Consider the following 13,042-nt stretch of genomic DNA (forward strand, 5'->3'; position numbering starts at 1 on the left):
CCTCCCCCATTCCAATTCACCTGTAAGTCTCAGCTGGCTTCCCTTATTAACTCCATCCCATCCATCTCATCGCCATCTCTTCAATTCTCCCAATTGCGCTGTCGTCATCTACGTGGCAATTCTGACTTGCCGCAGACCACACGACTCGTCACGAACATAATGCCTAAGAAAGGTGGCAAGAAGAAGAACAAGGGCGGCGCCAAGGCCCCCGTCGCCGCTGCTGTCGACAAGGTCGCTGACACTGCGAAGAATGTCGTGTTAGTTCTCACCTCCAATGCGCCGGCTGTGCAATACCTCAAGAATAAAGTTCAGGTTTTGAAGTTTTGCGCTGGTCGCGTGCCACTTGCAGCTTGTGCACCCAACTGTGTTTGCGCATCGCTAACACCTCCACCAGTCATCCCGAGAATGATACCGAGAAAAAGGAACTCAATGGCAACGACAAGGTCGATACTACCACTGCGCAGAATGATGCTCCCGCCGACGTGAGCAAGTCAGACCCTGTCGCACCCGCCGCCACCACCACCACCACCACCGAATCCGAGTCCAAGACTGACGCTAAGGCCGAGAAGGAAGCGGAGAAGAAGGCCGAGGAGAAGGTCGAGGAACCTGTGTCTGCTGTCGCTGCCGACAAGAAGGTCGCCGAGAAGGTGGAGGACGTCAAGCCCATTCAGGCTGAAGCAAAGGGTAAGGATCTAATACCATCAGCTCAATCGCGCCAATTCAATCTAATTTTCGCAGCTCCTACTCTCCCGGAGTCTACTGTCAAGGATACCTCCCTGGGCGCAGACATCTTCCCCTCCACCAGCGAGGCCGCCGCCGAAGAGTCAGCCACTTCCGCCGCCGCTCAAAGCTCGACCGATCGTCCCAAGACCGCCGAGTCAACCACCGCCGCGGCCGCGGCCGAACCCGCTGCTGTTCCCTCGGAGAATGATGCTGCCCACACCAAGCGCCCGTACGAGAAGCCCATCTTCTCAAATGACGAGGTGAAACCCCACAAGATTGCGAAGACCGAAGAGGAAGAGGCTGCTGCCAAGGCTGCGACCGAGAAGCAGAACCTGGCTGGTGCTGGTCCTGCCTCAACTGCGGCATATACTACCCCTGAGCCGGTCCCCGAGACCAAGAAGGTCGAGGAGAAGCCCGTCGAGAAGGTGGCCGAGAAGCAGGTCGAGCAGCCCAAGGTCGAACAGCCTAAAGCTGAGGAGAAGCCTGCAGTCACTCAGACTCCCGCAACCCAGCCCTCTGCTACTCAGCCTCCAGTCTCCAAGCCTTCAGCATCCACTGAAAAGCAAGCTGCCTCACCCGACGCGGTCGCTGCCGCCAACGCTGCTATCAACTCCAAGACTGACAAGGCCGCGGCTCCTGCGGCGCCTGCAGTTGAGGAGGCCAAGGAGATTAAGAAGCCCGAGGCCGTCGCTAAGCGTGGTGAGGAGCCCAAGACTGAGGCCCCCAAGCCTGAGGCTAAAGAGTCTGCCCAAGAACCCGCCAAGGCAAAGGAGGAGACCAAGTCTGAACAGGCCACTGAGCAGCAACAGCAGCCTGAGAAGAAGAAGGGCGGATTCTTCGGCTGGTTGAAGCGGAAGTTCAAATAAGCTGGTTCATTGCTGATTAGTGAATTCGTGTTTGGCTGACGATGTTCTTGGTTTCTCAGTCAGTCCTTATCATTAAAAGGACACGGCTGGTCGCTGTCGCTGCTGAAGTGGATGTACGATATCCAAAGGGAATGGATTTGGAGGTATTTGTTGATTTGATTTGATTTTGGTTTCCCCCTTCTGCTCGTTTGAAATGATACACCATCGAAATTATATAACATAGTGCTTATTAAAAATAATTCTCTTCTGAGGAAAATCACCCCCTTTTTCTTACTATTTATGTATTTCCTTGCGGAGTAGACACACCGCTACTTGGTGGCCCCAGTTGATGCTAGTGTACAAGTCGATGGAGAAAAATGACGAAGAATCTCGACGAACTAGACTGACGATCGGTTCATCAGCTCAACAACTCAGCCTGGTGGGTCTACTAGTTTCAGTATTCGTAAATATTATTGTACAATAATCCTGTGTAGATGGATGTACGGAGTAACACGTAATTCTGATATTGCAGAGGCAGTCCAACAAGGTCGATACCAAGAAGACATAATTCATCAACTCGTCGTACATCCCCGGCAGAGACGGCCATATGGGATCCTCATTAAAACACAAAGCAGCTCAGACCGGTCCACAGTAGAGAGAGAGTGGAAGGTAGATGGCAGGCTCCACGTCAAGGGGGAGCGATTCGAAGTTTCGCACGAGAAGCATCGCGTGGAGAAGGACACGCTTGGCGTCGATGATGTGGATCCACGACTTTGAGTAGGAAATGTGAGTCTATAATGGGACCTTCACGACCAAAGGCATATTCTAGGATGCTTGTATCTGCGTTATAGGCGATGAGGTTGAATTCCAGAGATCAATTGGATAAGTCCATGGGGTGACTTGCTGGTTGAGGCAGGAGGTGAATATTTAGCGTGGGAGTCTGGTAGTAGAGACTGGTAGTTATTAGCTGCGTGTTGATATACAATTTGGCATCCAATAGTCAGAGTGAAACTTATCTTCACTGGCAATTGCATTGATTGATTTGAGCATCCAGTTAGGGCAACGTTGCCGGTCTCTGGGAGGGAAGGCCGATACATGTATGTATATTGAGGTTCAGTGCAAAGGATTTGCAGTTTATTGCCGAGAATGCTATAAGGTGATCATGCTAGTATCGTAGTTGACTACGCCATCTACTTCGGTGAATCGTATCAGAGACTATGGTTTGGAAATTACCTCTACTGAGAGAATTATGTGGATTGGCGTGGATGTTTCTACTGAAGGGACCTAGAGTACTTCGGTAGGCGTGAAAATATTATGATAATTGGAGATGCCCAGACATAGATTTAGATACTCTAACTTGTAGAATGTGAGATAGACATAGGATATAATGGAATGTGGGATCAATTGCAATTGCAGTCCCGCTACAACAACCGCGCCTGGTGATAGTGTTGCAATGTATGCTGGGGCATTGAGCTCCAAGCTATACAAAGACTTGTATGCTGGACTCGAGTAACTGAGAGGATATACCGCAAATGATCACTGTAGGTATTTTGCTGGGGTATCAACGGATGTGTTGATATCAAGGTTGTAAATCGATATGCGGATAGTGATGAACTGCCCCTAACCAACGCGGATTCGAAGTAGGATGCTAGACTCAGCAGGCATTGGTGCGATGGAATCTTCTTCCGCTAAAGATGCGTGATACATAAGCGTAAGTTCATGATTTGAGAATTGGGCCACAAGTATGGGTGGCATTAGCGTTATGCTGTCCATATGTTGCGTGACTGTCGTTTTTTGGAAACATTCGAGGCTGCAACAGTCAAACGTCAGCTTATACTCGCCCTTCACGGATAAAGTCGTGACCATCTGAGAGGCACTTACAGATTATTCAATAAGGGTTTGGTTTGAACACAAATTGGGTCAATTTTTGCACGATTTTAAAAGTGAACCAGACCACAACTTTCAGATCGATGGGACGTGCTCGATCTAACGCTCCCACGTTCCTGGCGCACTGCATTTTCAATGAAACCGATTCAACACGTGGAGTTTTAAGACAGATGAAATGATTATTTACACAGCCCAAATGCTGGGGATTCGAGGGTCTATTTATAATTTTGACCGAGACAGCGCTGACCGATATTTCTTTTTAGACTGATTATCCCAAAGTTGAACTTAATAGAAGTACGCTGTTGTATGGGCAGCTAGCAGCCTGAGAAGAAGGTCTTTGTCATTTCATACGCCTTTTAGCAAGGATAATGCAAAGCTTACATTGTAATCCCTGGTCATGTTACAGTAGATGAAGTATAAGTGTCAGTATCACGCAGTGGCTGCATCTGGCGGCTCTCGAGTATCAGGTGGCAATGGGCTCAGGCCTTGAATTGCATCTGGGAATGATGTTAAATTACATGACTCAAACCTAGAATATTGGGTTTATTCAGCTCGTTCTGCCTTGAAACGTAAGATACTAGTGAAGAATGCAGTGTAAAGCTGAGCAAGTGGAGGGCCAGGCGTAGAGGGCTTTCAAGTATTTTCAATTCTGACTATAAGCGAGAGTACAACAGAAGTGAGCATCCAAAATTATTTTCCAATTCAACTTATTAAAGTGCCAAAGAAGTCTGTAGCTATTCTCAGGTAGCAAAGCCCTGGCTAGGCTTTTGTTTTGATAACACAACTCGAATCATCACACCAACAACACAAGAATTATTGCATGCCAAGTGGCGTTTGGACCATCGAACGAAACATGACTGGCCTGGTAGCGACTGCAATAGACATGGGAATACTAATCTGGGATATTTGGCGCGATTGAAGCTGGTGATATTAGTGTATTCTGGTTTTGCAAGCGTCCCGAGTTTGTTGATAACCAGTGCAGTCACAATGCATTTAATAAAATAGTTACGATAAAATGAGCAACGGGATGATACTAGACCGAATACAGAATCCCACTCAGCATCCTTATTATAATAGTGGGTATTGATAAAGATTGTTTGCTTGAGATCCACCTAAGTGTAGTCGCTGCATCGAATATGACTACAGTATCAGTCTTACTCGAGAGTATTCCTAGTGTATGCTCAGCCATCATCTCCACTTGGACATTCTACAGCTAAGTATATCACTCAATCATTAGCCATCAATCCATTGGATAAATACAATCAGTCACTGCATACTCTCGTATACTTCAGTCACACAAGAAAATCCGAAAATCACATCTGTCCTGCCCGCCCACGTGCTTAAGTCTATACTTGATTGTTTATACTCCTGCAACTTCACTTTCTCTAGAATTGTGTCAATTCACCTCCTCAAATCCTTTTCAAATATAACAAGGACTTCTCTATACCACCCCCTAATTTTTTATCTTCCCCCAATTCAATTGGGATTACATCGGTTGATCCATTGTTGACATTTTCCGAGGTCGCCAAATTCACTGGTTGCCGTTATCGGAACACAATGGCCTTCACCACATTTCGATTGCTTCAACGTTTGTTTTGCTTTGGTTCAACTAAGCGTTTCGACAAAACAGAATCAACACTAAATTCCAATTCTAACAATCATGTCCCTCGTCCATCTACAATCCCAAAAGTCACGAACCGAGTCGACTGTCCCCATACTCGAGTACAAGATTGCCCCCCGACTCGAGTACGAGAACGAAACACAACAAACCAAAGGGGATCGGCACCGCCAATTCCTTCCATATACAGCATCACCAGTAATCATACCTGTGTTATATCAGATGAGGGTAGTTTGGTCACCGCTACAACAGCTGCAACCAGTCAAAGCCCTTCCTTGCCACCAGAGACATCCGTTATCAAGACTATCCCATCTTGGAATGATGGCAGACCGTATGTGCTTATTCTGCAGGCTGATGGTACAATAAAACCGCCACAGATCTCATTTGGTGACTATGGCTCCTTTGGGGGCCAGTTCGTTCCAGAATCCATGATGGGATTTCTGCACGACCTGACCTCGGCCTTTGAAGTCGCCGTCTCTGATCCGTTGTTCTGGGCTGAGTATATCTCATTGCAACGCCCCCAACCCACACCATTGACCTTGGCCAGTAAGCTCACTTATGCAGTTGGTGGAGCAACGATTTGGTTCAAACGAGAAGACATGAATGAGTATGGAACCCACAAAACTCGCAATATTATCGGTCAACTTTTACTCGCTCGTCGAATGGGCCGGACAGAAATTGTCACGGACTGCGCCGCGGCCAAACATGGTAACTTCACCGCGTTAATGTGCGCACGTTTGGGATTGCGGTGTGTTGTGGTTATGGGTGCAGACGATGCATATGCTCAAAAGGAGGATGTTCACGAGATGAAGATGCTCGGAGCGAAAATTGTAACCGCACGATCCACTTCCGGTATGGGTTCCCTGCGAGCTGCAATCACAGAAGCACTCCGCTATTCAGTTTGCAACCATGAGACGGTGTACTATTTGATGGGAGGCCCAGTGGGCCCTAGTCCATTGCCCACCGTAACACGCACTTTCCAGGCACTTCTAGGCGAGGAGGTTGCGGTCCAGATGCACAGGGCAACCGGTTGTCAGCCAGATGTTGTCGTCGCCGCCGTTGGTAGTGGCTGCGGCGCAGTTGGTCTTTTCAGACCATTTCTTCACAGATCCACCGTTCGACTGGTTGGTGTTGAAGGTGTCCATGCGGCCGCCTTGACCGAGGGTTCTCTCGGTGTTCTCCAGGGCTCACGGACACTTATGCTCCAGAACGAGGACGGACAAATCAATGATTCATATTCCATCTCGCCAGACCTGAATCTGTCAACCGTGGGCCCTGAAGTGGCGTACTGGAAAAGTATGGGCCGCGTTGAAATCAGGACTGCCACGGACGCGGATGCCCTGGATGGGTTTCAAAGTCTCTTGAACCATGAGGGGATCTTGACCGGATTGGATTCGAGTCACGCGGTGAAGACAGTTTTGAGTCTTGCGAGAGAATTGGGGCCTGGCAAAAATGTTGTGTTAATGGTGACAGGAAGTGATAGCATCGGCGTGCGAGAGAGAATGTTGGATGTTTGATACTTCCCTCCTCCCCGCCTTTTGCGAAATTGCCCGAAAGACGCCAATTCTCCAGGGCTAATGGACGCCCCTCTTCTCTTTAAATGTGGCTTTTTTTTCTACTTCTTTTCTTCTGATGCCTGCTTATACCTGTGATTCGCTATATTTCGAAATACCCTTGCTTTATTCATTTTTGGTTGTTTTGGTTGTGATGCTGTCATGCCATTGCTCTGTTGTATCATTATTATCTTCTAGTCTACAGCTTATACTTCTCTACGCAATGCAGTATATCATTGAACCTCGATTTGCTATCACATTGATGCAAGGCCATATTTCTAGGGTTGGAATATGCTGTAATTAAAATCTTGATCAATATTGATGCAAGTTCCCATCGCACGGACAATTATTTCCTGATTGAGAGAAACATTGCATTGTACGACCTCGATGATTTAGGGCTGTAAACGACCAATCCATCGTCTCATCGCAATGGGTCGAGTTATACAGGGCCAGCATGAAATACAAGGAATGAGCTATTGGGGAAACTTATTTTGATATAAGCACGTTTTGCTTTTTGTCTTCTCTAGATGTTCATTGTTCATCAGTCATTTTGCAAGGTCATCCCAGGTAGTAACGTAGTCTGTAGTCTATATCCATTTAATCTTCATGCGTCACCGACATATCCAAGACCTCGACTCTTCCTCTACCGCGAGTTTCATTTCCAACAAGATCGTTCAGTCCTTTGAATGCACCTGGTTCAGCGAATCCTACTACCTCCCACTCGTCGCCACTCACTTCTTGTGATTCGACTGACTCGATATAGCTGAGAATCTTATCCTTGACCGTACCTGGTGCCTTGGGTGCGGCGTCAGTCTCCTCTCCGCCAGCCTCAATATCAGAATCATCTCCTCCCTTTCCAGACTTTTTCGTTCCCTTCTTGTTCTTCTTGTTCGTTTTGGGATTGCCGGTCGGGGCCTCCTTCTCCTTGCTCGGGGCAGCACTGGGCGCAGCTTTGACAGACTGTTTCAAGAATGACACAGGACAGGTAACTCGGAGCCGCATGCGCGCTCTCATGACAGGGATTGGCTGCCAGGCAATGAGCGCTTTCATCGCGTCCAGCGCCTGACTCTTTGCGGACCTGGTAGCAGAGACACCTGTCCAGAGCGGTTTCTTTGGCTGCGCGGGCTTCTCATCTTCCCCTCCGTTGGCATCAGGCTGCTGCTGTTGTTGCTGACCACTTGCCGAACTGAGCTGGTCCAAAGCCTTAGAAATCATACCCGACGTATAAACGCGCTTTGTGTTCGGGTCAACGAGACGGCCTGACACTATATCCAAAACCTCTTTCTCAACACGTTCAAGGATATCTTTGCGCTCACGTTCGCCAACTTGCACTTCGCCCTTTCGAAGGATCTCTTGCAAAATTTCATCGCGGGGTGTATCAGCGCCAAAGGCTTTCGTGAGCTCTGCGGATGGGGCTGTTTGTGCCTTAGATACGGATAAGAAAACGGTAGGGACCTGTAAGACGTTGTCGAGATCTTTCTCAGCACCAGATCGGTATTCCAGCAGTTTGTTTTTATAGCAGGCTAGTTCAAAGCGCTTCTTGCCTGGGTGTGGGGATCATGTTAGCTTATCAAAGTCATCAGAACAGTGATTACTTCATAGCATACCTTTCTTCAGGCGCACAATCGAGACATTTGTAAATTTGATCTGGTTAGAAGGTTGGTTGATCGGCATGGTGGGTGATGCCGCGAAAACGGTCTTGCGAATCAGCAGGGGAAATGGTAGAGAGAAAATAAAATCCAGGAAAAAGAGATAGACAGCTTCAGAATACTTTTGAGGGTATCTTCAAAGGAAAACAGCAGGAACTGCGTGAACCGTCAAAAAAAAGTGTGACGAAAGATATTTGCAAGTTTCCCAGCTTGGCAAGCAACGGCGTTATCTGACTGACCGCTACATATACCGCCTTCCTTATATAGATTATCCCGTGACTGGACTGTTCGAGCGGGGCCGAAAGCGGCCGATGACGCCGTCCCGCAACGTTGGTTCCCCTTCTTCCCCAACCTCCTCTTATCTCCTCATTCCCCCATCAGACTGCACGGCCTAACGTTCTTCTATCTTTACTGACTCGGGCCCCTGCTCTTGTACGTGATCATTCTTTTCATCAACATTTTGAATTTCAGATTGAATATATTCTATTCCCGTTTTCATCCTTCTCCCAAGTTGTTTGACCGAGTGGTTACTGATAAGATCTGCTGCCTACTCTAGACCCAGGTACCCGCTTCTCATCATTAGACTCACCTAGATCGTCAAGACCCATCATTATTTACTGAAGATCATTCACTATGAGAGTTCTTCCCACTGCACTGCTGGTGGGAGCCGCTTCTGCGGCCTCCCCGCCCTTCCAGCAGGTCATCGGCGCTCAGCAGGAGCAGCTAGAGAACTGGGCCCAACAGGGCTCGGGCTTCTTCAAACAGGGCCAAGAGGCCGTGAAGCAGGGATCTGAATACATCTCCAAGCCCCTGCAGACCCTTCAGGATCAATTCAAGACGCTCTCTGGCGAGGCCCGCCAACTTTGGGAGGAGGTTGCCCACCACTTCCCCAACAGCATGGAACAGGCCCCCATGCTCTCCCTGCCCAAGAAGCACAACCGTCGTCCTGACTCACACTGGGATCACGTTGTTCGTGGTGAGGAAGTCCAAAGCATTTGGGTTACTGGCACCGACGGCACCAAGGAGCGTGAGATTGATGGCAAGCTGGAGGCTTATGATCTCCGCGTGAAGAAGGTCGACCCCAGCTCCCTTGGTGTTGACCCGAACGTCAAGCAATACAGTGGTTACCTTGACGATAACGATAACGACAAGCATCTATTCTACTGTGAGTTCTACACTCCCTTACTTCTCCTTCATGGTCAATCTAACTGTCAAAAGGGTTCTTTGAGTCTCGCAACGATCCCGAGAACGACCCTGTTGTCCTCTGGCTGAACGGTGGCCCTGGATGCTCTTCTCTGACTGGACTGTTCATGGAGCTTGGCCCCAGCTCAATCAACGCTAAGATCAAGACTGTCTACAACGACTACTCTTGGAACTCCAATGCTTCCGTGATCTTCCTGGACCAGCCTGTCAATGTCGGCTACTCTTACAGTGGCAGCGCTGTTAGCAACACCGTCGCTGCCGGCAAGGACGTCTATGCTCTTCTGTCCCTGTTCTTCAAGCAGTTCCCTGAATACGCTAAGCAGGACTTCCACATCGCTGGCGAGTCTTATGCCGGTCATTACATTCCAGTGTTTGCTTCCGAGATTCTCGCCCACAAGAAGCGCAACATCAACCTGAAGTCTGTTCTCATCGGAAATGGTCTGACCGATGGTCTCACCCAGTACGAGTACTACCGCCCCATGGCCTGTGGTGATGGTGGATATCCTGCCGTTCTTGATGAGGGCAGCTGCCAGTCCATGGACAATGCTCTCCCCCGTTGCCAGCAGATGATTGAAGCTTGTTACAACAGCGAGAGTGCCTGGGTCTGTGTCCCCGCCTCCATCTACTGCAACAACGCTCTGCTGGCTCCCTACCAGCGCACCGGCCAGAACGTCTACGATGTCCGTGGCAAGTGTGAGGATGAGTCTAACCTGTGCTACAAGGGCATGGGCTATGTCAGCGAGTATCTCAACCAGGCTAACGTGCGTGAGGCACTTGGTGCTGAGGTCGATGGCTACGACTCTTGCAACTTCGACATCAACCGCAACTTCCTGTTCAATGGTGACTGGATGAAGCCCTACCACCGCCTTGTTCCCGGACTCCTTGAGCAGATCCCAGTCCTCATCTACGCAGGTGACGCCGACTTCATCTGCAACTGGCTCGGCAACAAGGCCTGGACCGAGGCCCTTGAGTGGCCCGGTCAGAAGGAGTACGCTGGCCTGGAGCTGGAAGACCTTGTCATTGAGCAGAACAAGCACACCGGCAAGAAGATCGGCCAGGTCAAGTCCCACGGCAACTTCACTTTCATGCGTCTCTACGGCGGTGGCCACATGGTCCCCATGGATCAGCCCGAGTCCAGCCTGGAGTTCTTCAACCGCTGGTTAGGTGGTGAGTGGTTCTAAGAGCGAGATGAATTGCTGTAGCCCTACTGCATTGATTTCCTATCCATACTTCCGTTGGCGTCCCTTGTTTGTTGCTTTCAGATGTATACAGGATCTGTCGCAAGATTTGTGAAGGAAGGTTCAGACTGGTAGATGGTGAGGACCTCGACTCGTACGAGGATATGTTTGCTTATGTCAAGTATATAGTGTCTTAAGCATTTGAATTGATTTTTGGTTATTTCTTAAATTTTTCCGTGATTTATACTAGAACCAATGTCGACAAGAGTATCGTGGGCAGTCAACTGCTAGTATCAAATAGCCTTAGATAAGCACTCGTAATCGCACCTTTCATACTCGCAGCGCGCGGCGCATCATGACGAAAAAATCTAAACTACGTTAGTGTAGTAAAGGATCAACGCAGTGAGTTAGGAACTAGATGCCTTAGGTTGCCCAGGTGATGCAACATACTTCCATAGTTGGAATAACTATGATGAACTACTTCGTGTTGTAAATCCGGGATACAAGTACAAGTGTGGGGTATGGGGTCTGTGAATAGATTGCTCATAGTATCATACGGAGGCACTCTGCCCGAATACGAGAAGAAAGAATAGATAGGTTCGTTGCATAATGGTATGATTCATTTTCAATTTTTAGGACCGGTATATTCAGCCCAGCGGGGAAAAGATCCCACGGATGCCCAAAGAAACACACCGACAATAAAGGAATCCCTCCATAAACCCCCAGAAAGCGACAACAATGGTTTAGCCCTTCTTCTTGCTGACACCGACGGTGCGTCCGCGGCGGCCAGTGGTCTTGGTGTGCTGACCACGGACACGCAGACCCCAGTAGTGACGGAGACCACGGTGGGAGCGGATCTTCTTGAGGCGCTCGAGGTCGTCACGGAGCTTGGAGTCCAGAGCGTTGGAAACGGCCTGGGAGTCCTTGCCATCGGTGATGTCGCGCTGTCTGTTCAGGAACCAGGAGGGGATCTTGTACTGGGTAGGGGTCTGGAGAATGGTGACGATGCGCTCGAGCTCTTCGGTGGTGAGCTCACCAGCACTAAATGAGAGAGAATTTCAATTAGCATTTGGGCTTGCTTGTGCGATGGTGATAATCTGGCCATGACCAGCAATCTGCAATGTCCGGCGTCGAATAGTTGGATATCGGCATTTTTGTCTTCTTCCCCAAAGTGTTGTCGTTTTGTTGTGTATTTTCCATGAGGTTGGAAGCGAAATCCAAATCACCCGAGGGCCACCAGACCACCCAAAACTCTTCTCTCCGAGATCCATCATCACACCCGATTCCAGACATTGCAAATTGTTGGGACTGGCGTAGACTGTATTCGAAACGTACCGCTTGCTCAGGTCAACATCGGCCTTCTTGCAGACCAGGTTGGAGTAACGACGACCAACACCCTTGATCTGGGTCAAGGCGAACATGATCTTGAAAAAATAAGTTAGTCGACCGTTGGTTTCTTGTCGGGTTGAAAGAGATCGAAGAATTACCTTCTCCTTGCCATCGACGTTGGTGTTCAGCAACCGGAGGATGTACTGGAAGTTGCTCTTCTCCCCAGAGACGAGCGCTATTCGTAGAAAAGTCGAACGTTAGCTTTTGACGGTTCTTGATCGAATAAAATGCGTAACAAAATATTTGTGCATCGCTGGTTTGAGGCGATTTTGGAAATGTCGTGGGAAAGGGAACGTACACATGATGGGCGGTTGGCGCGATGGCGATGTCGACTGAGGGATGGAGGAAGAGGAAGTCTCGAAGTGACTTTGCTTCCGTTGTGGGATCGGGTAATTGGGACACTAGCCATTTCGGGACTAGTGAGAGCGAGGGCTCGCTTGATTGACGCTAGTCCAAATAGGGCTAGACAATCAGGTGATCATCGACTTCTATGATCATGTGATAGCCAGCCACGAGTAATTAATTCTGGTAATACTCAACCTCAGAGAATAGCAGGGGTTACGCAGTAATTACACATTTTCAATACAATGGGATGCCGGGCTGGAAAGATTCTTTGTGTTCCCAATTGAATCATTCAAGGACAACGATAAAGGACTATGTTAAAGGCTTCTATTATCTTGCCTCCTTTGCTACTGACTGGTATCCTGTTGAACTCTTGGACATTTCATCAACCGACAGTATGAATTGGTATTGGACCTACCCTTCGAGGATCGACTTCAAAATATCATACGTATCATGAAGTATGGTAATGCCTTGTGAGTACAAGTTGGCTTAAACGATGGTTTGCCCTTCGGACTTGACAAAGAAAAGCACAACTTCGAAGACATTATGGATCTAGTTATGCTTTCTTTGACTTCGAAAAAGCTTTTCGAGGCCACATAAAGAACCCCTCGACCACCCACCTGGTTTCTGGAAGTTTTCCCATTCCCTAACCCTC

General features: G+C 48.7%; 5 protein-coding genes across 5 annotated transcripts; 3 read left to right on the forward strand and 2 right to left on the reverse strand.

Annotated features, from left to right (window-relative positions):
• Nucleotides 1–159: 159 nt before the first annotated feature.
• Nucleotides 160–1,589, forward strand: N7469_006461 (uncharacterized protein; the record flags this gene model as incomplete). Its single annotated transcript, XM_056645379.1, has 3 exons — nt 160–257; nt 395–684; nt 739–1,589. 3 exons carry the CDS (start codon nt 160–162, stop codon nt 1,587–1,589), a joined length of 1,239 nt encoding a protein of 412 aa, XP_056500617.1.
• Nucleotides 1,590–5,012: 3,423 nt separating this feature from the next.
• On the forward strand, nt 5,013–6,590 carry N7469_006462 (tryptophan synthase; the record flags this gene model as incomplete). The annotated part of the gene is made up of 1 exon (XM_056645380.1): nt 5,013–6,590. The coding sequence occupies one exon, from the start codon at nt 5,013–5,015 to the stop codon at nt 6,588–6,590; it is 1,578 nt and encodes a 525-aa protein (XP_056500618.1).
• Nucleotides 6,591–7,223: 633 nt separating this feature from the next.
• Nucleotides 7,224–8,300, reverse strand: N7469_006463 (guanine nucleotide exchange factor SDO1; the record flags this gene model as incomplete). The annotated part of the gene is made up of 2 exons (XM_056645381.1): nt 7,224–8,170; nt 8,234–8,300. 2 exons carry the CDS (start codon nt 8,298–8,300, stop codon nt 7,224–7,226), a joined length of 1,014 nt encoding a protein of 337 aa, XP_056500619.1.
• Nucleotides 8,301–8,908: 608 nt separating this feature from the next.
• cp3 (carboxypeptidase C PRC1) lies at nt 8,909–10,659 on the forward strand (the record flags this gene model as incomplete). Its single annotated transcript, XM_056645382.1, has 2 exons — nt 8,909–9,440; nt 9,494–10,659. The coding sequence occupies 2 exons, from the start codon at nt 8,909–8,911 to the stop codon at nt 10,657–10,659; spliced, it is 1,698 nt and encodes a 565-aa protein (XP_056500620.1).
• A 740-nt stretch (nt 10,660–11,399) lies between these two features.
• On the reverse strand, nt 11,400–12,347 carry N7469_006465 (40S ribosomal protein uS13; the record flags this gene model as incomplete). Its single annotated transcript, XM_056645383.1, has 4 exons — nt 11,400–11,697; nt 11,992–12,080; nt 12,144–12,220; nt 12,344–12,347. 4 exons carry the CDS (start codon nt 12,345–12,347, stop codon nt 11,400–11,402), a joined length of 468 nt encoding a protein of 155 aa, XP_056500621.1.
• Nucleotides 12,348–13,042: the final 695 nt, after the last annotated feature.

The sequence above is a fragment of the Penicillium citrinum genome (genome assembly GCF_028827155.1).
Source record: "Penicillium citrinum strain IBT 23319 chromosome Unknown utg000005l:1.0-1900146.0:1.0-1900348.0, whole genome shotgun sequence".
Taxonomy (NCBI): domain Eukaryota; kingdom Fungi; phylum Ascomycota; class Eurotiomycetes; order Eurotiales; family Aspergillaceae; genus Penicillium; species Penicillium citrinum.